Source organism: Gasterosteus aculeatus, chromosome 1, assembly GCF_964276395.1.
Source record: "Gasterosteus aculeatus chromosome 1, fGasAcu3.hap1.1, whole genome shotgun sequence".
Taxonomy (NCBI): domain Eukaryota; kingdom Metazoa; phylum Chordata; class Actinopteri; order Perciformes; family Gasterosteidae; genus Gasterosteus; species Gasterosteus aculeatus.
In genome coordinates, this window is record NC_135688.1 from 14,959,585 (window position 1) to 14,985,382 (window position 25,798).

General features: G+C 39.0%; 1 protein-coding gene across 4 annotated transcripts in view; it reads right to left on the reverse strand.

The window, feature by feature from the left end:
• Positions 1-25,798, reverse strand: part of LOC120815960 (cell adhesion molecule 2) — a 105,403-nt gene that overhangs the window by 12,605 nt on the left and 67,000 nt on the right. For 3 of the 4 annotated variants that reach the window (XM_040171113.2, XM_040171096.2, XM_040171129.2), the window contains exons 2-5: positions 22,023-22,049; positions 9,591-9,740; positions 1,149-1,301; positions 373-510 (exon numbers count right to left, since the gene is read on the reverse strand). In XM_040171113.2, coding sequence (XP_040027047.2) covers positions 373-510; positions 1,149-1,301; positions 9,591-9,740; positions 22,023-22,049 — 468 coding nt within the window. The remainder of the gene's footprint in view (positions 1-372; positions 511-1,148; positions 1,302-9,590; positions 9,741-22,022; positions 22,050-25,798) is intronic. The other variant, XM_040171121.2, reaches the window with a different exon arrangement.

Genomic DNA, 25,798 nt, shown 5'->3' on the forward strand with positions numbered 1-25,798 from the left:
TTTCTATCTCATCTTAAATGGAAGGACAAAAACATCAGCAAACCTGCAGAGTTTACATTTTCACAGTTGATGATCCCGTTTACTAATGCACGATTGAATGTATGGTTTTCCTATACAGTATGTCTTCACCTTAGTTACGTCAAGGCTCTGTCACAGTCCAGCAACATTTGGACGACGTCCAACAACAGCAGCAAGGCTGGCCGTGAGCCCTGCACATCATGGCAGCGCTGAACCCCGGCCAGTGGAACAATGCATGAATATGAGCACAAAGGAATGCAACAGCCCTAAGACTTAACAGTGATGATGTCTCCAAGAGGGTACCGGTGGTAACAGAAGATACAATGCTCTGTGAAATCCACACCACATGCCTACCTTGGACCTCCTTGTCATTTCGGAACCATCGGATATTAGCAGCTGGTTTGCTGCCCGGTGCGGTGCACGTCAGTGTGAGTACGTCTCCCTCCATGGCCGGCTTGGTGAATCCTGTGATGTCTGGTCGTCCTGGCACTCCTATGGTTCATGGAAGCATAACTATAGATAACACACTAAATGCATGTATACAAGACTGCATTCCTCTGATGATACAATATTATCAACTGATATTTAGAGCATGACAATATTTTGAATTAGACCGTTGATGTTTGTAGTTTTAAAGTCAGGACAAAAAGACAGGATAAAAAAGTATTATCACAACACTGGCTGAATAATAGAAATTATATGAGTGGGAAAGTGCATATTATTAAATAAAGTCAAAGACGATAATAACTGAGGCAAATGTATTTATGCCTGGCAGTGAAATGCTTGACCATAGTCATTCCACAGATTTTTGTTAATTTCTGAATATTCTTTAAAACTATCTGTTTTGGGTTTGAAGGGATTCCCATGGAGTATTTTTTATAGCTGTCCGGCCTGGAAGACAATTCAATACCGTCGCACAATTATCTTGCAATTCTTTATTCTAGTAGACAAGTGTAAAACGTAATAGAGAAATCTTATATGTGTTAGGTAATGTTACACTTGCGTGGCGAAGAACTACTCTAAGAACACACTTTTATTAAAAATGGGCTTGTATCCATGCTGTCAAAACGTGAAGAATTAACCATAATTAATTAGCCCTGTTGAGACTATTCCAGAGCAGACAGGCTCACCCAGAACAGTGAGAAAGGCCTTGGTGGTCTTGACAGGCATGGTGAAGAGCGAGCAGGTGTACTGGCCCTCGTCTGACAGAAGGACGTCACTGATTCTGATGATGAGCTCCTGTGATGAGGCTCGTACCAGCTCAATCCTGTGGTCCCTCAAAGCTGTGGACGAGAGGTTAGCACAAAGACAAAGGCAGAGAAAACAGTTTACTAACCGGCAAATTCTTGCTGTATGCAGTGATGACAATTCCCATTTGTAATGCAGCTAAAGATAAAGAAGAACCGGCCCCGATGTGCACTGTGCTTTCATTTACTTCCAGCCCTGGGCAAGTCAACGCCTTATTATCTGTTCATGCTGCTCCCTGATAAAAGAAACATGGTTCTGATGGTACCTGTTCAGATTTATGAATTTTAACTTGCCTGTTATACTGTTATGATTGTGACTCTGGACTCTGAGGCTAAATTGTTTTTCTATAACAATGTAGATCAAATGTTAATGTCCCGGAGCTTGTTTTTTTCATTACATTTCTTTACATTGATTCAAAATATTTTAACTGCTACTGTGTAAAGGGAATACTTGAATACCTGTGTTTGCACCAATAAAAGTGTGCAACACACTACTTTTGAATTGGAATTTGAAATGAATAGCGATTAAAATAAATAAATATTTGTTGATTACAGCAAACATATGTTGTGGCCAATGATTTGAAACCTTTTGTAGACATTTGCATTATAGCCTTAAGTCTGTGAGAATACCGAAGGCATCAGCTGGAAGCACTGAAGCCTAGCTGCAGAAAACGCTTATAGTTAGTGCAGTAGGTAATCTATGGGGTACTTACAATCCAGGTATTGATTGACATAGTAACCCCTATCATATTATACTTTAAATATTGATATCAAATCCTCCCCCTTGCTTCATACAGAGCCATTTAGTACTTTTTGTGTTTTTCAAATATATGTCAAAAGTGCAGTTAAAGGTTAAGCATTAGTACCAGATGGAAATAATTGACTGCTAGTATCATATAAACACAATTTGTGAAAGAATTACATACAACTGCATAACCAATTTTAACCTGAATGTATTACGTGCGGAAAAATTGATTGGATTATTTTAAATTTGCTGTATCGTGATGATGAAAATTTGTGTGTTTTCGTAGGACACATTCACCGCTGCTCATTCAGATTACACTCATAAAGCTGGGAGACCAAACAAGAAAGCTGAAAAAGGTCATCTTGTACCTGACATCTTTTATACAATTTCAAATTGAAAATCGGCTGCTCATGCATCCAACCAGACTTAGAGGGCAGGGAGGAAAATGATCCTCATTGAATGAATTACATATTCTTAATCCACACTCCCTTTAGGCCTGGCAAACTTTCTCCTACGGCAGTTTTTCATCTGAAGTCACTTTAACTCATTTGGATTGGATTGCACCGGGCGAATCTGTCAAAATGCAGCAGAAGTGTTGTTTGGGATTTAATCAAAACGGCCAATGTAAAATTACATCCCATAAAGAAGACATCTCCCTGTAAATCTTTAATCAACTGTTAGAGATGAACATACATAGCAGCCATGTGATGAACACTTAAATTAGATTGGATGAGATGATTATTAGATTTACATACAAATGGTGACTAAGGTCATTAACAACACCGCTCTTCTGCTTCAATTACAGCATATCATTTGATGATCATTATCTTATAATCACACACACTAAAAAGTGAGATTGGTTATAGAGATATTGATAGCCCCAAGACATGTATTATTGGAGATTCTTTGTTATTCAAGAATAAAGAGTAAATAAATACAATCTTCAAGCTAAAATTGAACAACAAGCTCCGCCATCACAGAGCCAGCTTATTATGTGCTTTGGGGCTTAATACAAACATTTGATAGTCTTATTGTAGCAACATGCATCCGGAAACAAAGCTGCCTGATGTTCTTAAGCATCCTCACTACAGAGCTTGAAAATGCCCAAAGGCTTTTGCAGAAAATAGCCTTTTGTTATGGATGCATGAGAGAGGTAAGGGGGTCTAAACAAACATCACACCACAACTCTACAGATATTGAAGTGCAGGCTGAGGAGCTCAAAGCTTTGGACAATATTACAGACTGTACTTCTCCTGAATATCCTTCCATCCGTGCTCAGCATGGAGAAACAGACCTTCTTAACCCCCCTAAAAAATAATGAATATCTCCAGCAACCTCAGTGATACTGTTAAATGTTGTGGTTGTTTCCTTAGAGGGATTTGTCAATGGAAAACAGACATCTTTTGGTAAAAGTATTATTACACCCAAAATCTGTGGGTGTAAACATTTTTTATTTTAAGTGAATTATCCTACATGAAATGCTGTAGAATTTTCTATCCTGAAAATAATCCCCTGTGAAAGCCAATGCAAGTAACTCACACTTGAATTTGAAGGGATGTGTAAGGCAAAAGTGAGCCTAAACTTTTTTTTAATTTGCTGACCAGTAATGAATTACCATTCAAACAAAACCAACCTAAATAGTGGCTGAAATACAACTCACAGTTAAAGAAAAGATGGACAGCACTAACGCATGTTTGTTGAACAGGCACTGGCAGTACATGACATGTGAATGACACACGGATGAGATGAATGAGATTCACAAAGATTTGAATTACCTAAAGACAATTGTTATCTATTACTCAAACAGCATATTGTCAGGGAAGCTTACAACTAGCTTCCAATCCAGGCTAGACGTCCAGATTGTGGGCAGATCCGTCACAATCAGACCCAAATGCCAGCGGCTGACAAAGCCTTTTTCTCCAGGTGCTTTAGGAAATCAATGTGATGAAAAGGTTCATTTCGCCTAAACCCTAGATAGTTCCTGCGTTGTTCATTCTGCTTAAGAGAAAGCATAAATCTTCACCCTGACCTTGTGCATGCTATACAGCCTTGCAGCATGGCAGCTTAATGCGCACTACATCTCTTGTGATGGAGGCCTTACCAAGGCTGTCTCAAATCAGTAAAACTGACACCTAGTTCTCCCTCAAGGCAAGGGATACTGTGCAATGGTCCTTTGATGCAAAGTAATGTTTGCCTTGTTTCCCTGACAGTCCTTTGCACCATCGACCATGTTAGTGGAAGACCAATTTGAGGTCTCCCAAGAGAATAGCGGTTTGTCCGAATTCGTTCCAGTGGAAAAATATAAATGTGCAATGTCCAGGAATCAATTTCAACTCGTAAAGAAGCTTTTACAATCACCTATTCCAATGCATTGCACTCACTGGATTTGTAAGAGAAGAGCAAACAGTGTGGTTGGAAGCTACATTCGCATTGGCACCCTACTGAGCAGCAGACAGATTTGACTAAATGTTTCTAATCCAAATGATGAAGTATCTCCTGACAGTCCAGATAGAAAATGGACATTTTACATCCATCCATTAGTGTTATAAACAAGCAGATGGCTATCGGGTTCTACCAAAAATGCCGAGTGTCCACGTTTGGCCGTTTTTGCATGGCCTGTAACCACTTTGAACCAGTACTGGAATTTGAAAGCACTAGCTGTCCTTCAGCGAGAACGCATCCCCCTCCCACCCCCCAACCGCCCCCTTTCCCGCGCCTCCTTCGCTCAGTCCAGCCAGGGGCTCCACTCTTTGCAATTAGAGTGTGTTTTCTGCTGGCTGTGCTCACTCAGTGACTGTGTGGGCGATTCTGGATCTGTTCCAGGGCTAGCTGTGCAGGCAGGGGGCTCTTTCTCACCACGCATGTGGCTGCAATTAAGAGAAGGAAAGGGCCTTGTTCCAGAGGGCCATTGTTATTGCGCGCACTCTTAGAGATCCCACGGAGCAGATGCTTCTCAAATTGGACTCATTTTCAGTGCTTGAAGGAGGAAAGGAAGGAGCCCTGCAGCTATGCTACGTCCCCTCTTCAAGTGGTGAATGACACAGAATATATTTTTGGCTGTCCACTCAGGCTGTGTTTTGGCCTCTGCCCTGAAAATGGCATACCCATGATATAAAAGTGTTATGACTCTGTAACTACTTTGTCTATTTGAACAATTTTATTTCTTCAGGATGAAGGGGAATCCCTGTGAGTGATGTGTACAAATCAGTTTATATGTTACTGGTGAAGAAATCTGAGCAATAATTCATACATTTCTTTTTGTAAATCACATCAAAAAAATATCACAACATCAGTACATCCTAGGCAAAGATACCAGGCATCTACATGATAGCCCGGTGTGTGGACAGTACACGTGTAAAGTTGCATAGTGATAAAGTTAAGATAAACTACTGTAAAGGAGTCAAAATCATGATGGCCTAATGGCACTAGACACAACGTTCACATTTCATTGAAGCTAGAGGACACTTATAAGTCCATTAGACCCTGAAGATTAGCTGAGGCCTTAAGACACAATAAAACCAGTTACTTAAAAGTAAATAAAATACTTGTGATAACAAAGCTATGGCTTGTAATGCGACATACAACAATATAAAAAACAACCTGATATTGTAGCTGATGGTGCATATCATTACACTTGCCTAAAACAGACCCAATATCAAATGTTGTGTGTTTACTAGAATGCACATTAACATGTGTTTTCATTGGTACTCACACCAGTAATTGCATCCTTTGTAATTATCCTTCATTCTCTCAAGCTAATGACTGTTTTAATTCTCACATTAGGGCATTCATTTAGCACATAACAGCATTTTGATTACTAAAAGCCAATTAAGATCAATTTTTCTTTGTGACCTTTATGATCCAGGCTGAATCCCCCAATTAAATGTCATGAATGATGAACCACGGACGTCTGAGGGATTCAATTGAGATATGCCAAATGGTGTTCAATTTGCCACAGCATGTATGTATATGTCTCCATATCTCTGCTAAAAAAAACCATACTGAAGTTCAAATGAGCAATTGGTTATCTGGCTTTGACATGCAACCCGCAGTAACTTCTCATTAATTTCATTATTCATATTCAACGTATCTGATTAAAGATTCTGCTTGCATCCTGCATGCCTCCAGTGATGGTGTTACAATTCTCTACAACATCAATACTTTTTTTGTCACATAAGCTGAAATTCAAGTTAATCATAACAAGGACAACTTCAAGCTCTCATTTGTCCTGCTAACAACAATATATAACAACCATAGCCTCATATAAATAATGGATGATTCTACAAAATACCATGACCGAATCAATATCTTCAGCTCATCACAGAGCCACTTCCTTCAAAAGTCCCTGCTAATTTGTGTAATGTCTGAATTATGTCTTGGCCGGGCTTAAGGGGCTATATCTCTGTTTTTAAGGTTTGTGGTGGTACTGCGACAGAACCTACCTGCCATAGTGTAGTCTGAATCCTCTAAAGTGGCAACAATCAATCCTCAGATATAAATAATGGATGAGAAAGAGCGTGCCAAGGAGCCAGCTGGCGTGGTTTAAGAGGAAAGCTGTGTTCAGCTTTAGACAAATGTGCAGAGACAGTCAAACCCATATGGATTGGCTTTGGGAATCCTGCAAGGTTAACCCTCTCTTGGAGATCCAAAAGGTTTTAGTGATCCTCTTATGGGAGAGGATGGAGATGGAGGTCGTTCTTATCAATTACACTCTCACCAAAGATATGCAAAGTTATTGAGCTGCCACTTGCCCACTACTTCCGTGCCACCTGCACAAACACTTCTTTTCCAATTCCACATCTGTGCTGCTGGTGGGTTTATGTTGTATCAACATAGGACATAAGGTGTTCTTAGACTAATAGAGCACCTTTCACATTGGCCTCTTAATTAAATTGCAAAAATAACACAGCCGAAGGTTAATTGGAATAATATTTAAAGTAATTAATGGGCATTGTATTTGCCAAAAGAGTTAATTGATGGTTCATATGACCCATATTAAATGCCTACAAAAGTCACAATTTGACAACAGATTCCACATTTCATATTCATTGCAAATCCAACCAACAAATATCAAATAAAGTGGTTAAAGTGGTCTTAACTTTGAACACCTTACGTTGCGTTTGATGAAAAAAGATACCTGTTCCACCTTTCCCTACTCTTTTTCTAGAGTAGACTTATGCGATTTGGTATCTTTAAAATTCAGGAAAGACACAGACATCCATTTCTTCCCTGTCTGTAATAGCCACACTTTGGGACTTCTTTTTATATTCTCATTTGTCAGACCTGAATTAAAATGGAACAAATTATAGTCAGGGCAAAGATCAGATTTTGTCTTAATTTACCCAGTAGACAAACCCAATTAATATAATAAGAAACCTCAGCTTCGTTACAGATGTCACTCTTTACTCTACTTCAGCTGCTGAAAAGGTCATTTTAATACTTTTCCCTCCCTCAAACTACTACAGATCCAGACATATGCCCTTATCTTCCATACAGAGCTTGAGGGAGAGAGCAAGAGTAGATTTAAATAAGGCCCAACAGAGCATTTTGTCTAATTTAAGAAAGAGCAGCGGATGTATTTTTATCATCATTACTTGTATGTGTTGAGCATCTGGATTTACAGATAAACGCTGTAAAATCACAGTTACTTTTTTTTTATATTGCACACACACAATGACAAACTATCTCTGTGAAGAGAGAGAGGGGGAAAAACTTGCATGTGCATCAAACGCTAACATATGGCCATGCTGTCATGGACGCCCCGAGGGGATTGTTGTAAGCGGAGAGGTAGACAACAGAGGCAATGGACAGAGACAACAAGTGCAGGGAAAATGAAAGATGAATATAAACAGCAGGCATCAAAAGAAAAGAAAAATCTTAACACAGAGAACACCAAAAATGCAACATAGCTATATGAATCCAATCTACAGAATGACATCAGTCTATGATCAGCTGTTCGACGCCCTGCATCAAGCTCAGCCAGTCTGCAGTTAGTTGCTTGACTGAAATGTAGCATACGGTTGAATCCAACATTTTTCATTGGCTCCTATAAGAAGGCTCAACAAACGGGAAAAGGACAGTTGCAGCCCACTGCCAAGCGATTAACTGGCAATTTGGCACAGTAGAGGTTTCTTTCCAGGTGTCCCACCCTCATCTTCACACAAATCCTGTGTTGTTCCACGCCTTCCGTTTCTCCTGATGGCCTCACAGGCGTCGTATTAGTTGTGCCAATAAAGCTTTTCATTTGGCTGTTTGAAAGGAGATGGAGAGGAAGTGTTCCCATACTTAGCCCTGGCAACCTTTGCTGAGGGGACCACATTCATTTTGTCATCCGCATTTCTCAGGAAAAGGATTTTGTCTTGCAATTTAAATGGCTGCCCAAGAATGGCAAAGTGGCTCATGCATAATGTGAGGTTAAAGCTCCCTTTACATCATTATAACTGCAGCCTTCTGGATTTGTAATGGGGATACAGGGTTTTTATTCACAGGGAATGACAACAAAACACACCTAACTGGTTTCTTTTCAGCCAAAAGAAATAACCAGAGAACACAATTTGATTCATTATGTGTTCAATCTTACAGAGAAGTGACGTTTTTGAGTTGTTTTTTTAATAGAATTTGGGAATTTTCAAAAATGGAAACTGAAATGTTGTATTCTATTCACCAGAGAATATAGAAAAATAGTTTTGGTTCAACTACTTTTGCTGGAATTTAATTTCAAGGCATTCCATTTACACAAAAGTATATACTTAAGATCTAGTTAGCTTTTGTTTAATTGTATTTGAAAGTAATTTCATCTAATAAAACACCTTATTACTAAATCCAATCACTTCACGAGGCAGAAAGTATTTTTACAAACCAGACTGTGACTCTCATCTTGTTGGTTCACTCTCACTCTCTATTGTTATTCAAAGGGGAAGTTAATCTCCAATCACTGAACCAATGATATTGTATTAGCAGCTATAACATAAATGGAATGGGTAATATCCTGTGAAAAACGCTGCAGGATGAATACTCCAACCCTTCCAAGACCAGTCCACTGTTTTACTCCCTGTCACCTCAATTCCAATTTATCAACTCCAGACTCTTGTCACCTTTAAATTGGATTTAGCTGGTGAGAGCACATTATAATTGATCCTGATTCAGCCCATGTTTCACGAGGTTGCAACAGTGCACTTTCTTTTCAGCGACATCAAAACCGCTTTACAAATGTAGGGCAGATAAAATGTTAATTAAGCCCAATCATCTCAAAATCCACAGGCATTACCGTGTTGGAAACAACACTGTCAGTGTTTACAAAAGCGATCAGCGATTACAAAAGTTCAGTTCATACAGTTCAACAGTCTATATGTCCGGTTAGTAGATTCATACAATAATTAAAAGTCTGTTTCAATACCGTATGCATTTCTCACTTATCCTGTATTTTTCCTGTATTAAATAATGATGAGGTCTCAGGCAGACAGTGGCAATTTTGTACATTCCAAATTTGACTCCTGTAGTAATGTGATCTTGCTATGACATCTTTATCCTATCTCATCATTTTATGATTACAGCCATTATTCCTTCGGAATATTACTCACCTTTCTTGTCCCCAAAGAACAGGGTCTGTTGTGCAGGGTTTGACCACTGGAGGGAAGTGTTATCATTGTAATCCACACGGCAGGTCATGTTGGCTGTGCCCCCCTCCACCACCGTCACATTCTGAGTTATGGGGAACTGACCTTGGCTTCCTGTGGGATTACGAGACAGAGTTTGAGGTCATGGCCGTGACAGATTGCTGCTTTGGACTGGTTCTTAATGTTTTTTCATTGAATTACATTAATGTACCATTCAGGGTTGACACCTTTCAAAGTTAATGGTCCATCATTATATCGCCCTATTGCATGAATATCTTCATTACGGCACAGGAAACGAAAGAAACCTTAATGAAAGCATCATTGACATGGACTCCAGCCGTCAACAGCTGTCGGGGCTGGAAAACTGTTTTTTCACAGGGTGGAAACAATGGTAGGTTTTAGTCTCCCAGAGCGCTTCCTCGCTGCATTATTGCAGGGTCCTAATTGGTAGCATGGCCTAATTAGAGGTAGTCATGTTCTGCAGCTCGGTAGTAAATGGACACATAATCCGAGACACTGTGGACCTTCGATCCGAGCGACCGGCTTACCCTGAAACAGACGCTCTTCACAGTGTGCAGAAGACATCCAAATGAGGCCTAATCACCCAGCCTTGCTGGATTTTACCTTCTTATTCCACATTTGTACTTGTCGTCTCAGCAGAGTTTCCTAATCACATGGCAGAAGCATTTTTATCCTGCTGGTGTTTTATTGAACTTTGCCAAGCTTTAGAAACAGACGTTTAAAACCAATGCTCTTTTGGAGGGATTGTGAGAAGACAAAGTGTGAGCCTCTTCAAGGACAACGGCAGAACACAACAACTTTGTTAGAACCTTCCAGTTCATGCTTGAAGCTGAATGTGCTGTCATTGCCCGAGAGCATTTTCCTGTCTACAAGCTCATCTGGGGGCATGTCTTCTTTTGATTTCAAAAGATTCTTTTTGTGAATGAACATGAAGGTGACATTGTCATCGTCTCTGCCTCCCCAAGGTGCAGTTCAGCACGGGGAGGTTTCCACTAAGGGAGCAGCTGTCTGCCTCATTAGTCAAGCTCAAATGGGGAAGAAGGTCTGTGGACCTTCCATGACCTTGATTGTCCTAATGGAGACCATTGCAAGTTAGAGGTGAAGGTGAGGCTGACAATAAATGTCGATGGGATTAAGGATTCCTTCTTTGCACAACCATTATCTGCTCATCGCACGCAATCAGACAATATCACATCAACAAAAAGACGTCACGATTTTATGACGTCCTGATTTACAATAATTCAAATGCAGTTGGCTGGATGTCAGTAGGGAGTCCAGCAAAATCAACTATACGTGTCATACTAAAAAGGGAAATTGATGCTGATGGATGCAAAATTGATGCAGATGCATTGTGTGTGAGGCACCATGTGGAGATACGTCATCAGCTCCTGCATGTCTTCCAACAATTTTTGTTATACTATCTACCCTACCATGTCCCCAATATCTGTGCTGCCTGTCTCCAGTGTATACTGCTCACTATCCACAATAATATGAAAAAAAGTAAAAATCCAAAAAGCAATGCATATATTTCTCAATTCCTTAAATTCTGGTTAGAACACGCACACCACATATGTTACAGTGTGTGCTATTCCACCACATATTTAATCTAACTTGTATAAATTGATGCACATTTTATATAAAAAGATGTTATAGAACTACACATTCTAAGTATACAATAGGTGGTTAGAATCTTGTGCTGGAATAACTCCAGGGTGATCACGAAGGCAAACCAATAATATTCTGTTAAAAATGGAGTCCTCATGCACCCATTGTACACCTATAAAGCCTTTTCATTCAACTTCGCCTGAGTGGGCATTTGCATTACGTTTAATAGACATCTGTCACAACCTTTAACAATTGGTATGTTATATCAAGAATAAAAAAATCACCTATTTTACAGAATGTGTCTTTCATGTGTTAAGGACAAGAAACAAATATTTGAAAACTGATTAAATAAAACCCACTAAAATGTTGCATTAATGATAAAAACACAAATTGTCACTTGGATTATCTCATTAATATACAAAACTAAACCCATGGCCACAGAATATCCACTGCTACTACTCTATATACAACAGATCAACACAAATACTGCGCAAGGATACAGTAAAAGCTTCAGGGTAAAAGGGCAGATTACGTTAGACTATGTTAGACCGTTGCCGTGTTTTTCTCTAAAAGCAACCAGAACACAATGTTCTGAGAGGAGTGATGGAGGGTTGAAGGTTGTCTGCTTCATCGATGATCCAAGACAACTCAGTGAAGGGCAGTGATGGAATGAGGAATGAACCTACACTTTTGCATTACGCCTTCGGGTAGGACTTCTCTTGAAAAAAAAGCATATCTGTTCTACAGGCTAAATTAACTCAATACTCAATACATTGCTGTGGTACATTTTAAGCACTAACATCCAAAGCACTATATCTAAATGAGAGGGGCTACTTATTTTCAGTCAACTGCAGTTTGACAGTTTTCACACACAGAAGACGAGGGTTGGTGAGATCTTGATAAAAGCAGCAGGTGCCGTCTGAACCCCAAGTTTTTCTTTGTGTAAATCATGTGGTTGAGGTGGGGGGGCAGAGAAAAATTCGAGCGACATTGCAAACATTGAGCAAGCTGGTAAAATTAGACAAAACCAGCATTACAAACGAAGCATTTCGACTCTCACCAAGCAAGAAGGCTGCCTGACATGTTTTGTCCACCACAGCACAAGACGCACAGACAAATATAGCCTTTTTACCCTTTTTACCCCAGCAAATGTGAACCAGAAGACAGGCCAGATAGGCCAGTTTGTAAACTGAGAGGTCTCCACATAGAGGGCCCTGTTCTGGGACATAAGCCTTTTTAGCATTCACATGTTTCCTTCTGGGAACTCCTTTTCTCTAATCCATGAATATCATGAAGTGCTATTGTAAAAGAAAAATCCATTATGTGATAAATCACATCAGCTTTTCTCTTCCTTGTTCTCTTTCCATTCCAGCTTCGTTTCAGTTTTCCAGAAAGGGAGGTTAAGATTAAAACCTGAAAAGATGAAACCTGAACTGAAACACAAAAACTGAAACTATTATATAAATATATATGTATATATATTTAAAAAATATATCTTATATGCTATACTTACGTTATGTATTTTTTTGTTATCTTTTAATCAAAAATATGTTTGACATTAGCCTGCTTTTGGTCCTCAAGCTTAAAGCTTAGTTGGTCCCTTGAAAGAGCATTTTCCCTTTCACAATGTGTCTTATGAGGCCCACATGGATGTGAGAGCTGCTCTGTTGTTGTTGTCGTTTTTTGCTGCTGACAATATCACGCTGAGCTGGGAGATTACGATGCACATTCAGGTGGGCCACCAGCACGCTGATCATCAGTCACAAAGTCAGCACACATGAGATTATTCAGTTTGCTGTGCTTTGCAGTCAGAATGCTGCTGACACCTCTCTCAACTGTGACATTAACTCTCATACGGAATCAAGTGACATTTCTTCATAAAACAAAAATGTACTCAAACAGCTTATTCAGTGTATGGATGTAAATGGGGAGTAGAGGATAGAATCTTGATTGTAAACGTTTTTGATGATTTGATTTTAAAACACAGACGTAAATCTCTGCTCTGGATCTCTATATATTTTAGTGTGGGATGAGTTCTGTGCTGCAAGAACAGAGTATACAATACAGATGTTGAGAATGGCCGGCCATTGAGTGTGCATTAACGATAAACACTTTTATTTCATCTCAACCAGCCCGTCTTCATGCTGTTATCCACGTGCAGTTTTGGACCGTAGCCTGATGGAATCTGAGTCTGACAATATTAGAAGCCAAGAACATGATACTTTAGGTTATTGATTTTATGGGTCTTATGGGTTGGTTGGGCATCTACAAAAATGTGAATATGAGGGACAGTACTTTGTCACAATTGATGATCTAAACATAATTTGGTCTGTTTCAATAGGATTCTCATAAAAAATTGTAGCATAATTTCAATTTATGACCACTGATCCAGGTCATAAGGTGAAAAATACGAGGAACATCTTTGTTGAGGAGAGAAGGAGAGTTAGTGGAGGAAGAATGAGCTACACCACCCCAAAAGCCTTTCTCAGTTTCAGCTGACTGCACCAAATAATGGAAAGCAGTGCCTTGATGAATGGCTGAAGAGCAGTCAAGCACACCACTGCAGAATAAACTGTAAACCGCAGGCACGATAAAAAGAAACAAATAACTCTGAAAGTAGTTAATGAAACAGCCAATACCCCCATTCACTACTAAATGCCACCAATTATATATATAAAGAAAGAAAGTATCCTTTATTAATCCCCGTGGAGAAATTATTCTCTGCATTTAGCTCATCCCACACAGTGCAGCAGTCGGCTGCCTCAAAGGTCCCCCGGGGGGGTTGAGGGGCCTTCTTTTTGCTGATAGAGATGTCGGAGGTGGTGAGCTTCCTGTACTCATGTTGATGAGTCATGGCACTTTCGTACAGTGCCAGCCAATAACAAAATACCCCATGGGAACATGCCTCTACGATTCACTCATGCATCCACACTGAACACTGAATGTCGGGCATTGATTTGGTGGATCTGCTTTGTAACGACTACTTATAATTTTAGGTGTAGGCAAAAATAACAATATTAGCCATTAATGATGGCACTAAAACTAGATGGTAAGATGGTAGGATGAAAAAATTACTAATTGTATTCTTGTTTCATGGAAATAACCGACACACGTAAACACCTTGTTTCTTTTTCATCTAGTCTTACAATTTATAAAGAATCTGGGAATTACACACATGTGAATTCAGTTTAAATTACACAATCTTTCATTCAAAGAGATTTAAATTGACCTTGAATCTCAGACAGTTAGTATGTCAAAAATGAATTACATAATTGACAGACAAGCTGTGTATAAATTCTAGATAATAATAATGACTTTTTAAAAGAAAAGAAAAATAAACATCCTGTATTGTAAGGTATTTTAATAAACAGTATACTCTTGAGAACATAGTAATGAATCACTGAAATTGCTGTGACTTGACAAAATTGTAATTAATTGGCGCAAAACTGCGTGGCCTATTTACCAGCATGTTGGGAGAAAGGAAGGTTGAACATCCGCAGTCTATAAATATTCCATTTAATTAAAACTTGAAACCTCTTGTGGTGTGTTTTCCTTGGTGGAAAGCACAAGAAATAATAGAGCTTACCATCTCCCATGTTAGACACATACAGACGGCTCTCAATTCCAACTCAGCGTGACGTTTTGTAAAAGCATGGCATTCAGTTCTGTTCTCCCTCCCTCACCTCAAGAACTAACAAACACTTTTACATATGATTCATCCACCAGTTCAGCAGACATATTTCTTCAGAGGTCACATAGATTATGACACCAACTGCATTGTCTGTTGTAAACTACTCCAGGATTAATGGTTGTGTACCAAATTTATAAAATCCAGGACAGCCCTTGTATCGTGTACAGACTGTAAAGCCCAGGAACATTTATGATCGGGCTGTATGAATATGTCATATTGACAAGGACTAAGTAAAGGAGCCATGTTGTTCACGTTCACACCAAAAGCGAAGCAAAATTTCGCAACACTTTAGTTGTAGTTAATTTACGTCTGACCCAGTTCTGTGTTCATATGGGAGAGTTAAGGACCTGAGATCAATACTTCTCATATGTGTGTTCATATTTCTAAATGAGAGAATATTCCAGATCAGTTCATAGATTTTGTCAACAGTAATCCAGAGGTTCACTTGTATCCAACTCGCCAATCCTCAGATCTCCAACCTCCAGAAGCCTTAACGAGCAGAGGTCAATTCTCGATAAGATTTAGAAGGTGCTTTTCCCATCTAACAAAAAATGTTCCTCCAATAAAGGTTCCAAGAGTTGTTTAAAGGAACATTTAATTGCTGCTTTGAAATGTTTTTTTTTTTATTTTTACATATTATTTTTAATCTATTCCTTCTGTTATTATTATTTTTACAATACCACTGACACTGTTTTTATTTTTCATTTTTTGTTGTTGGTAAAGTATTGGTATTGTTATTATGTAATCATAGCGTATTCATATTCACTTCATGCCGCTATAACTGTGACAAATATCTTGGGAAATAATTTTAGTTTAATGCATTAAGTTGGCTTTTCTTTTGTTATTGTTTAAACGTTTTCCAATATGGTTATTGGAGAAGGATATGGGAGTGAGCAGAGGGAACAGTGAAAATGTAGACAAATATTACATCTGTGAAGTCAATACTCAAATTGCTCGTCTACGGTGTTAACGAACACCGTAGCAGCACATTTCAGTTTGATTTTATTTATGCAAACAACGGTATTCTGAAGCTATAATAAAATCCAGGTGAATCTGTTTCCGCCAAACTGGCGTCTGTAATTAAATCATTTCATATTGCCAAGTTGGGTGCTGTAACAGTAGAAAGATCCTGAAGTAAACTAGCTAACAATGGGGCTTCAGGGGGAAACCACACGGAATTCAGAAAATATTCCTTTTACTTGGAAAAGAATCTACCTTTCCACGGTTTTAAAAATTCAACATTAAATGAAACATGTTTTAAATCTGATTAAATTGTCTTGTAGTACTGTAAACATGGTTGTATTGTAATCAGTGCTGTACTGGTCAAATTAGAGGTGGGTAAACTCTGAATTTTGTGATCATACAGACCTCGACGCGATGCGAAGCAACGCAACACAGAGCGTCGCGACTCTGTAAGGCTGTCCTGGCTATATTGCATTATGTTATCAGTAAAAGTCATATACAACATCAATGACAATGGATAAATGTGTAAGTAGTTTGTAGTTTATTAAATCTAAGAAAACAGTGAAGAAAAGTATGTCAACACAACACAACAAGACAATTGCAGATTAAGAACTATCTACATACGGAGTCTCCTTTTTACAGTAGTGCCCAGAGGGCCTCCTTGTCCTCCACGTCAGGTCCTGCCTTGCACAGAGGAGCCATGAACCCCACAACACGCGTTCTGGGGTCCTCTGTGCTTCTCCTCTCTCTCTTGGACCTGGTGTTTCTCCTCTCCCTGTGCTCTCTGCATCATTGCCTGTCCTCTCACTGCCTGAAAAAATATGTTGAATTTAAGAGTTAACCAGTTAAGCAGCCTGTCAATTACACTGACAACATAAGTTAAAGGAACACTCATGTACTACCTACGTCATCATAAATAGCCTATAGGCCTACAGCATGGTTTTTTCACATTGAGAACTGACTTGTTTTCTAATCTACGCGTCACCAGGCGTTTTTCTTGTCCTTTTACCGTGCACGACCAGCGAACACAGAGCGCGCGACGACTACCCCCCCGTCGGTCCTTCTCGACCGGTCCGCGAAATATTGTCTGACATGAAACCGGTCCGTGAAGTAAGAAAGGTTGGGGACCACTGGGCTGATCCACAGCGTGTATGTGCCTCCTGGATCCTGATTGGTGTCGCTGCTGCAGCCGCAAGGCACTGATTGGATGCTCACAGACCGTAATACAGCGCAGATGAACATGATTCAGACTACGGCGTTTATATGTTCAACAATAGGAAACGTAGTCTTAGCTGTTTTAAAATTACACCAAGTTTATTTCGGATTATTCCAACGGAAGAATACAAGGCGCAGGGAACTTTGAAGTGCGTAAACGCCACTTAGGGGTGCGTAAACGCTATTTATATGTGCGTAAACGCTATTTCCAAATTCCAGAGGTGCGTAAACGGCGTTTACGTGCGTTTACCCTCCACTACAGCCCTGATTGTAATAGTGCCAGAACAACTTCAAAAGCCATTGTTAGTTATGAACTGCATACAAAGGCATTTACTTACGTCATTTTATTGTCTTAAATACAACCAACTTTCACAACAATTCTGTTGACTTTATACCCTATTAGTCCGAAATGAGAATAAGGTGTTGGGTCAAGTGTGGGTCCACTTTGCTCTAAATCACTCCTTTGTTCCTCTTAACTTCACTATTACTCACTGACATGGAATTTAAAATAAATGACAACTTTAGCTGATCCCCTGAGCCAAACACTGATCTAGCATCATTAATGGGGTACTGTCGAGCGTGCTTGTTACCACAGAGCCAGACTGGACTCAACAGCGGTTGTCTCAGTTTGATACTGTATTTTCAAAGACTGTTAGTATGAGTCCTGGGTGATTCATGGAATGTGAGGATAATTTGTCCATGTTCAGTAAAGCTACTTAAAATACAATAAAAAAGTGATAAAAATTGTAATAGTCCTCAAACCCAAAGTTGATGCAGTTGCTCAGAAAGACCCATAAGAGTGTTGATCCCGGGCTGTCCAGATAATGACTGCCTGTCACATCATTCTACATAGTAGTATTATTATTATTGCTTAGTGACATTTATGTGGTCTTCCTGCCAACAATAACAACAGCGCTGTCTCCTGCTGACCCTTCTGTGGAGTACTGCTGAGAATGAATACACACAAACCTCCATTCTGAAACAATCAAACCAGTTCATATAGTGGTTCTAGAAATCTATATTTAACAAGGGCCTCGCTACTAAAGTACTGTACCTTAGTGAACGCTGTTTTCTCAAACGTATCACTTCTGAAAATGTGGGCTAGATGTTGCAAGTGTGCAGAATACTAATGCATGCAAACCCCTGATGAGGTTTTGGTCTGTCGCCATTTTAAATAACCATGATATTCCAACAGATTTGTGAGTAGCTGGTACTAATTGCTTATTTATTTGAGGCATATGATAGAATATGTAAAGTTTGTATGACTAGGGGAAGAGAGTAAACTATGTGAAAATGACAGAATATCTGTTTGACAAAACAAGAAATAATAAATGAACCTGTGATCAAATGAAAGCTCTAGAATTGAACTAAAACATATGAAGCTGAACACAATAGAGGCTTGAATTACAGTAAACTAATGGATACATTCATATTAGAAGGGAGAATATACAGAGATATCGGGAGAAATATGACCACAATGACCTTTAAATGATATTTGAATAAAGCATGCTTGCTGACACATTCAATACCTTAAACTGTGTTGAAAGTGTTGATAAAGAAAATGCTGTGAAACTGAATGCTTACGAGTGTAGATATGAAAGGCTGCTTTCCTTAATCAATTGGCCTGTTAACTAAACCATCTGATTGTTTTCACCTCGAGTGACCTTTACTGAACAGTATTTAAAGCAGAAGAACACCATGAAATTCATTTCTATGACAAAAAGGTAATATCCGTCACCAGAATCAATCATCAGGGCAGACAATGTAATTTAATCCCTATTGGATCAAGAACAGCAGAAATGCGTCTTGTTGATGGCAAACCTGCTTGTCTGAAACACTCAATAAGCAGTGACTTTTAAAAGCTATCACAACCATTTAAGGACAGCAGCTAATTAGCACTGAATCTAGATCTATTTCATTAACTGCAGCTAATCTTTAAATTACCTGTCCAAAGTGATCCATGTTTGAAAACTGCTGATTTGAACTTCATCAGCTTTAGATAATGTCACAATTTAAAATCAACTGGGGACATTCAGAATTTTACTACACAGGATTTCCGATATGCAATTCATTCGAAGAAAATCCATATGTAATTATGGTAAAAGCAAAGCCTGTGATTACTCTTCTCAAGATTAGTAATGAACTCTCTGTCACTCACTTTCACATTACATTTGCATCAAGCAATGAAGTACATATGCGACCAAGACTGGATATAACTTGTGAATGAACATTTTTACTCAGAAGCAATGGGTTTTCTTTTTATCTAAACTGCTCTTTTTATTCCAGGTGCAAATAGCTGCGGTTGGATTTTTCCAAATCTCATATGAATCTCTCTTGCATTAAATGTGTTTCTGTCGAATCTTATCAGGACATATTCAAGCGTACGCATCCTTTATCCGCACTGGGACTATATTGGTTTTCTACAATGCTTCCATCAGCTGTAAACAAGAACCGTTCCCAGCAGATGAGACAGATACAATGACGATGTCGCAAAGACCCACCCACCAATCTTAAATTATGCAGTCGCTTGATTGAGCTGTTACAGAGCAGATGAAGGGAGAGGAAAAAATCAAGACAACCAGGACAAAGTGAGCTGTCTGTCAGGTTTACCCTCCATCAAACAGGACATTTGGTACCTGTTACTAAGTAGCATCTGAGCAAAAGTAAACCTCCCTTGACTCAGAGGTGGTACTGAGGGCAGTCCCTCCCCTGTGATTTGCCACAGTGGGGAAGTACAGGGAAGGTAGGGGGTGGACAATCCACAGAACTGACAATAAATATCTGACAACACAGCGCGTTCTGCAGCCGTCAATAACCCAACCTCAGACCTTATGAAGATTCAGTGGAATACAATATGTGATCTATGCCAAACATTTCCCAACAACCTCAAGCATGGATGTCCTTTAAAATGTGACGCAAAACAGGTTGGTAATACAAATAGTAACAGGAAATATTACTTCAAGAAAATGTTCCTTGACATATGCATTCATGTTGCAGCTCCACAAAGCCTGCTGCAAAACACATTTTAGATGTTCAATAAAACCCATCACTTTGAAAATCCTTGCCTCGTCCTCTTGAAATGTATCATAACCTCTATCGGAAATGCTATTAAAATCACATTCAACCTGCCTGAATGTGCTTTTCATAATACTTACATAACTGAATTGTACTCTGAATTGTACGCTTTCAGATCCATGTTTACCCTTTCAATATGGTTTGCTACACTAGAGTTTCCATTTGCAGAAAATAGAAAAACAACAAGCAAGTTTACTAATAAGGCAGAGCCCAGCAACAAGGTTTACTTGCTTGCCGGAGCAAGTAAACTGCCAAGTCAGGTTATTAAATTTTGCTACTCACTTCCCCAAGTGGTACAAAATGCACTTTCTGTTTTTACGGAGCTAATGATATATAGCCATAATGTTAATTTTTTAATTATGAAACTTCATTTTAATCTTGCTCACTTCTCATCTCCTTTGAGCGTTCCACATTTAGTTGGAAGAGCAAGTTGTAATTTCCGATAGAACAAGTCAAAGTAATTGGCACTGCAATTATTGATAATAAAACCAATAAATCAATATTCAAGGCTAATACATGTTGCTTTTTTCATTATCTTCATGATTCATGATGAAACGTATTAACAGTAATTAGAAGTGGCTTCTCAATGTTGAAGGAGATTCCAGAGGTTCGGATGCCGAATGTTCTTTTGTTAATTAAAAAATAGGCACCAGAATTTCTTTTGTTCTTAGAAAACAGTGCATTTTCAAAAGCCAGGGAAAAAGAAAACCTCACTCAACAACAGTGGAACGATTGTCTGTTAGTGGGTTTGGTTGGTCGTGTTCACAAAAAAAATTAACAAAAAAACAAGCAACAAAACCACCAACAAAGAAAAACACTGGCCCACAATAAATAATGCATGACGATATAATTCTGGATATTATATTGGGAATTTCACTGTGAACCTGGGAAAGACACAAGTAGGCTTGTGCAATTTCAAATTGGTCAACTGCACAACTAAAGCGAAACAAGTCAGAAGAACCAGCACATAAATATTTATTGATTTACAGAATTCTCTAGTTACGGTACAATGGCATCAGAAAGCATACAGGCAGAGCCACTAATACATTGGGGGAACTGACAGTATGATTTTACAATAGGCATCAGTTGCAGCGAGAACATGAAGTTGAATAGCAGAAAATTAAAATCCAATATGAAAGGAAGGGAAACGGTCTGTGAATCATTTAATATTCTTTAGCAGGATTTTTTGGTAGAAGTAATTTAATGGGTTGGCAGCAGGAATAAGAAAAAACCTAGGCACCGGATTTTTCCTCTTAGTGCATAATACATCTGAGCATAACAACTTATTAGGCACCATATCAGGTTCAAGGGAAGCAAAGTGAATACCTACACCCCCAAATATCAGGAAGAGACTAAAAAAAAGCAATAAAGAGCATTAGAAGCAGGCTTGGGACGAGAAGGCCTCCAGTTTGAGTGCATAGTAGTTCTGGAAATATCTGGGTTGGGAAAAGCAAATGAGAAACATTCTCTCCCCGTCATCTACTGCTGGTGTCCTTGAACCAGGAACACATCCCCCCAGCTGCTCCACTGGAGCTGCACAGTGGCCAAATAGAGAATAAGCCTGACTGGGTGAGGTAGGCAGTTCCCTGAAGGTGTGAATCTATACATATAGGAAGCAGGTTGTATCAGAGAACCGCTGTGCATGTTCGACACATTTCTCCTGGAGAAACAAAGGTTGAAAAATGCCAAGAAAGCTTCGTTGAAGGCAGCGTATGTTAATGCTTCCCGGGCCCTCGGTGGAGATAAAAGGGCGATCCAAACATTGTTTATTGGTAAACGGCGTGCAACATAAATCATGCAGCAAGAAAATGGAGGCAATAACTCACCTTTGGCTTTGCTTTTTGTCCCAGCCACTGATAGCATGTGTGGGTGAAGGAAGGAAAGAGCAGGTTAGATAGGTAGTGCGGTATGAAGGAGTAACACAGATAGCACGATGATTATTCACTCAACTGATGCTGACAGGGACTATGAGATTAAATGTTTAGAATGTGGAAATGTAAGTAGTATAGTGGGTATGTATTTTAAACTATACCGTGTCATGACATGTTACATTTGTAGACTGCAACCACACATTGCAAGGAAACCAGGAAGTTTAGTCATATCATGAATTATTTAACCTCGACAGAAAAAATACGAATACGGCAGTATAGGGTTGTTTACACACAAGTCAGCATTAAGCAAGTAGTAACTAGAAAAGTAACTAGCAAACTGTGTAAGTCTATTCACTGATCTTTTATCAGTTAACATGGAAGATTGGGTAAACCATTGCTTTCAACATCACTTAAGAGACAGGTGGCTTTTTCTCTCTCACGTGTTACTGGTTACATAAAGAAAGATGCTTCACTGCTTCATTGTCTCTTAGGCCCTTATTTAGACGTAATGAGGCCACAATGCTGTTCCAAAAGGCTTCAGACTAGAGGAGATTAACAATAGATTTGCCAGTAAGAATTTGAGGAGGACTCATTGCATGAACAACAAAATGAGCACTGAATGCTAATCAGAAGGAGAACTGTGTGCCCAACACAAGACAAAGCACCACACACCATAGAAAAGGCTCAGTTCCAGACACGTGCCCCCACCCCTCCCCACCCCACCCTCCCCCCAACTTACTAAACTACAGCACCATGTCTGTGGTGGTGAGAACGCCGTTGAGATAGAGGAGTCTAGAGAAGGAGGATAAACGTGTAAAAAAATATCATGGAATAGATTTACAAGTCACATCTGATTTATCAGGGATGTTTTTTTGCTGGCAGGATCTGTTGTTAAAAGCATTACTCTTTTTTAAGCTAATTTGTATGCTTTTTTTTGCTCCATGCATCCTTGAGTGTCCATTCAGCTGCAATAACATGCTGATGAAAAAAGATTTTAGCATTTTCTGTCAGAATATTTGTAAGTATTTTAAATAATTTGGGCGACATTGCATTTTTTTCTTTTTCTGAATGTCCTGTGCTAACAGTGGTGCATGTGAAGCTGTATTACATTTTCGACCAAAATGTACAGCACTGTTTCCTGTGGACGCAGAGGTTGACTAACAGGAGCAATTTTCAGCTCCACTTGTAGTATTTACCTCTCTTTATCTAAATACAATCAATGATATTTTAGTGCTCTACCAGTAATGTGTCATTAACCTTTTGGGGTGTTAGATATATTCTTGTTTGTAATGATTTTCAGAATGCAATATTGATAACCTGGACTTTGAAAAGGAGCAAAATCATTTACAGTTTCAAACAACAACAGCATTAGAATATTAGGGAATCTGAGGCAGTGCAAGGTAAAACTAGTGACATTTATTCAGTTATTAGCTTGGCCATGGAAGAACAGTTACACTTCATCCCTTAAAACCTTGAGATTTTTGTAGCTACTTGTATGTCTCATTTTGTGAAGAATTAGTGCTGATTGCTAAACAATCCTCATTTGATAATTTATAACTTTGTGTTAATAGTGTTATAGTGTTGTGGTAAGTACTATGATGGCCTATATCAGTATTGTACTGAAACAAACAAGTCTTCAATACAACAAATTCTGCTTCACTGCCTTGTCGATGAGGTTAATGACCAGAGTATGAAAGATTTTGGAATTTTGGTTTAAAATAAAAATAATCTTTTTGAAATAGCATGATATGCCCAGATATGATGCAAAATATCACACCTCTAATAATCTCTTATGACATTGATTAGTGGTTGAGACAAATGGAAAGAAAAAGAGGTGCAGGATAAACACCTCACCAGACGGAGGAGTGCAGTATGTGCCGGAACAAAACAATGAAATGGATGATAGCATATAAATGATAATGAGATAAGATAGTAATGAGAGCGAGAGCAACACAACGAGGTAGAAAGATGGGATTTCGGCCAGTTCGGCCACCAGAGGCACATATTTGGAACACTCTGCTTGTTAGCTGTAGTTGCGTTGTGTTCAACATGCGACAGAATGAAGTCCATTCATTCGCCTATTTTGTGTGAGGATGCCGGCCTGTAACAAAGCAATATTCTCTTGTCCCTGTGGTGATTAGTTTAACCGACCACAGAGAGGTTTGTCCTCCAACACAGGGAGAGGCAGCCTCTGTCCCTCAGCTGGCCATCACAGGGGTCACTGGTCTCCCTCTGCCACAGTCATACAGTCAAATCTCCTGGGACAACGTGACTGTAAGCAAACCTTTGACAAGGAAGCAATTTATCATATGGAGCTCTTACAAAGACACTCGCACAGGTGTCATCACAAGGCCAAAGTTACTGAAGATAACTGAAATGTTGGGTTTCAAAAAGAGAAAACATCAGAAATTATGAACCGTGAAGCATGTTTTTAATTTGAATCATATTGTTGAGGGCCCCATAGTACTGATTATTATCACTTTATATATATTTTTTTTAATACATGAAAATGCCGATCATAAGTCTCTATACCTAAAATGTAAAAAATGTTTTAATTGCAACAAGCAAGAGGTTATGAAAATAAATGTTGATGAGAGACTGAATTAATTGAATTAATTTACTCATCATGACAGCATTAGTTTGATGCTACACTTCTTACAAACCCATAGTGCACACAGGGGATTTGATTGTGCAAATATGGATAATCTGTAGACTCTCATTTAAAGAAATGTAAGTGTTGCATTCTAGTTGATGACAGAGGAGAGAACAACAGTGTAACGTAAAAGAAAATCTGCCCTTGTGCAGAGCTTTGATTTAAAGCTATTTTTTTATTTTTGAGTGGGAGGATTATAGCAACAATCTTATTGTTATTGGAAGTCAAAACTTTCGACGTGCCATCTAATCAACGTGAAATAAAACAGATGTCAAAGTTCAAAAGCTGTGTTATCCTCTCACCTTCGTCCAGAGTTATGTTAATCATTAAATGTTTTGGTGGATTATTGATTAGGTTGAGTTATAAGAAATGGTCAGTGCCTTCTGCTTTTTACTGAAATAATACCAAATGAAGAACTTGCTTAAAAAGGGCCAAATCCTCCACGACCGGCAAAGACTCCATTCAGAGCAACACAACGATGCTCTCCTCTCCTCTCCCATGGATGCTGCTGGTCCAATGGAAACACCCCAATTTAAACAGACTTCTAGAGCAGCATAATAATATGGTACCTCCTGACAACACCCTAAAACAATTGTTTCTTCCATTTTCTCATCTTGTCTCTGCTGTGTGTCTATCGGAGCCATTCATGGAACAAAAGCTTGTCCATCATGTTAAAGCAACTCAAACATGGGAGGGGGAGCCTGAGTATTGAAAAAAACCCTGTTTCTGCACTACTGTGTCATGTTCTGGCCATTGTGTGCTGAATAAGACTTATTCATCTTTTTACGTCACACTGGTATTTGTATACATAAATGCAATACACATTCCCTGTAGATAGAGGGTGTGAGTAAAACCTAAACTGCACTAAATTCAAGATACAAGGTTTACTTCCACTTGCTTGTTGGTATCAGGTATGCTTTTAAAACAGCACATACCGGTAAGCACAATGGTGCTTCTTTAAAATACAGCAATACTAAATTCAATGAAGAAATGTGGGGGCTAAACTACTTTCACATAATTTCGCAGGTGAAGAAAGATTATATGAATGTTAAAATACACAGGTTATCATCTAAAAATA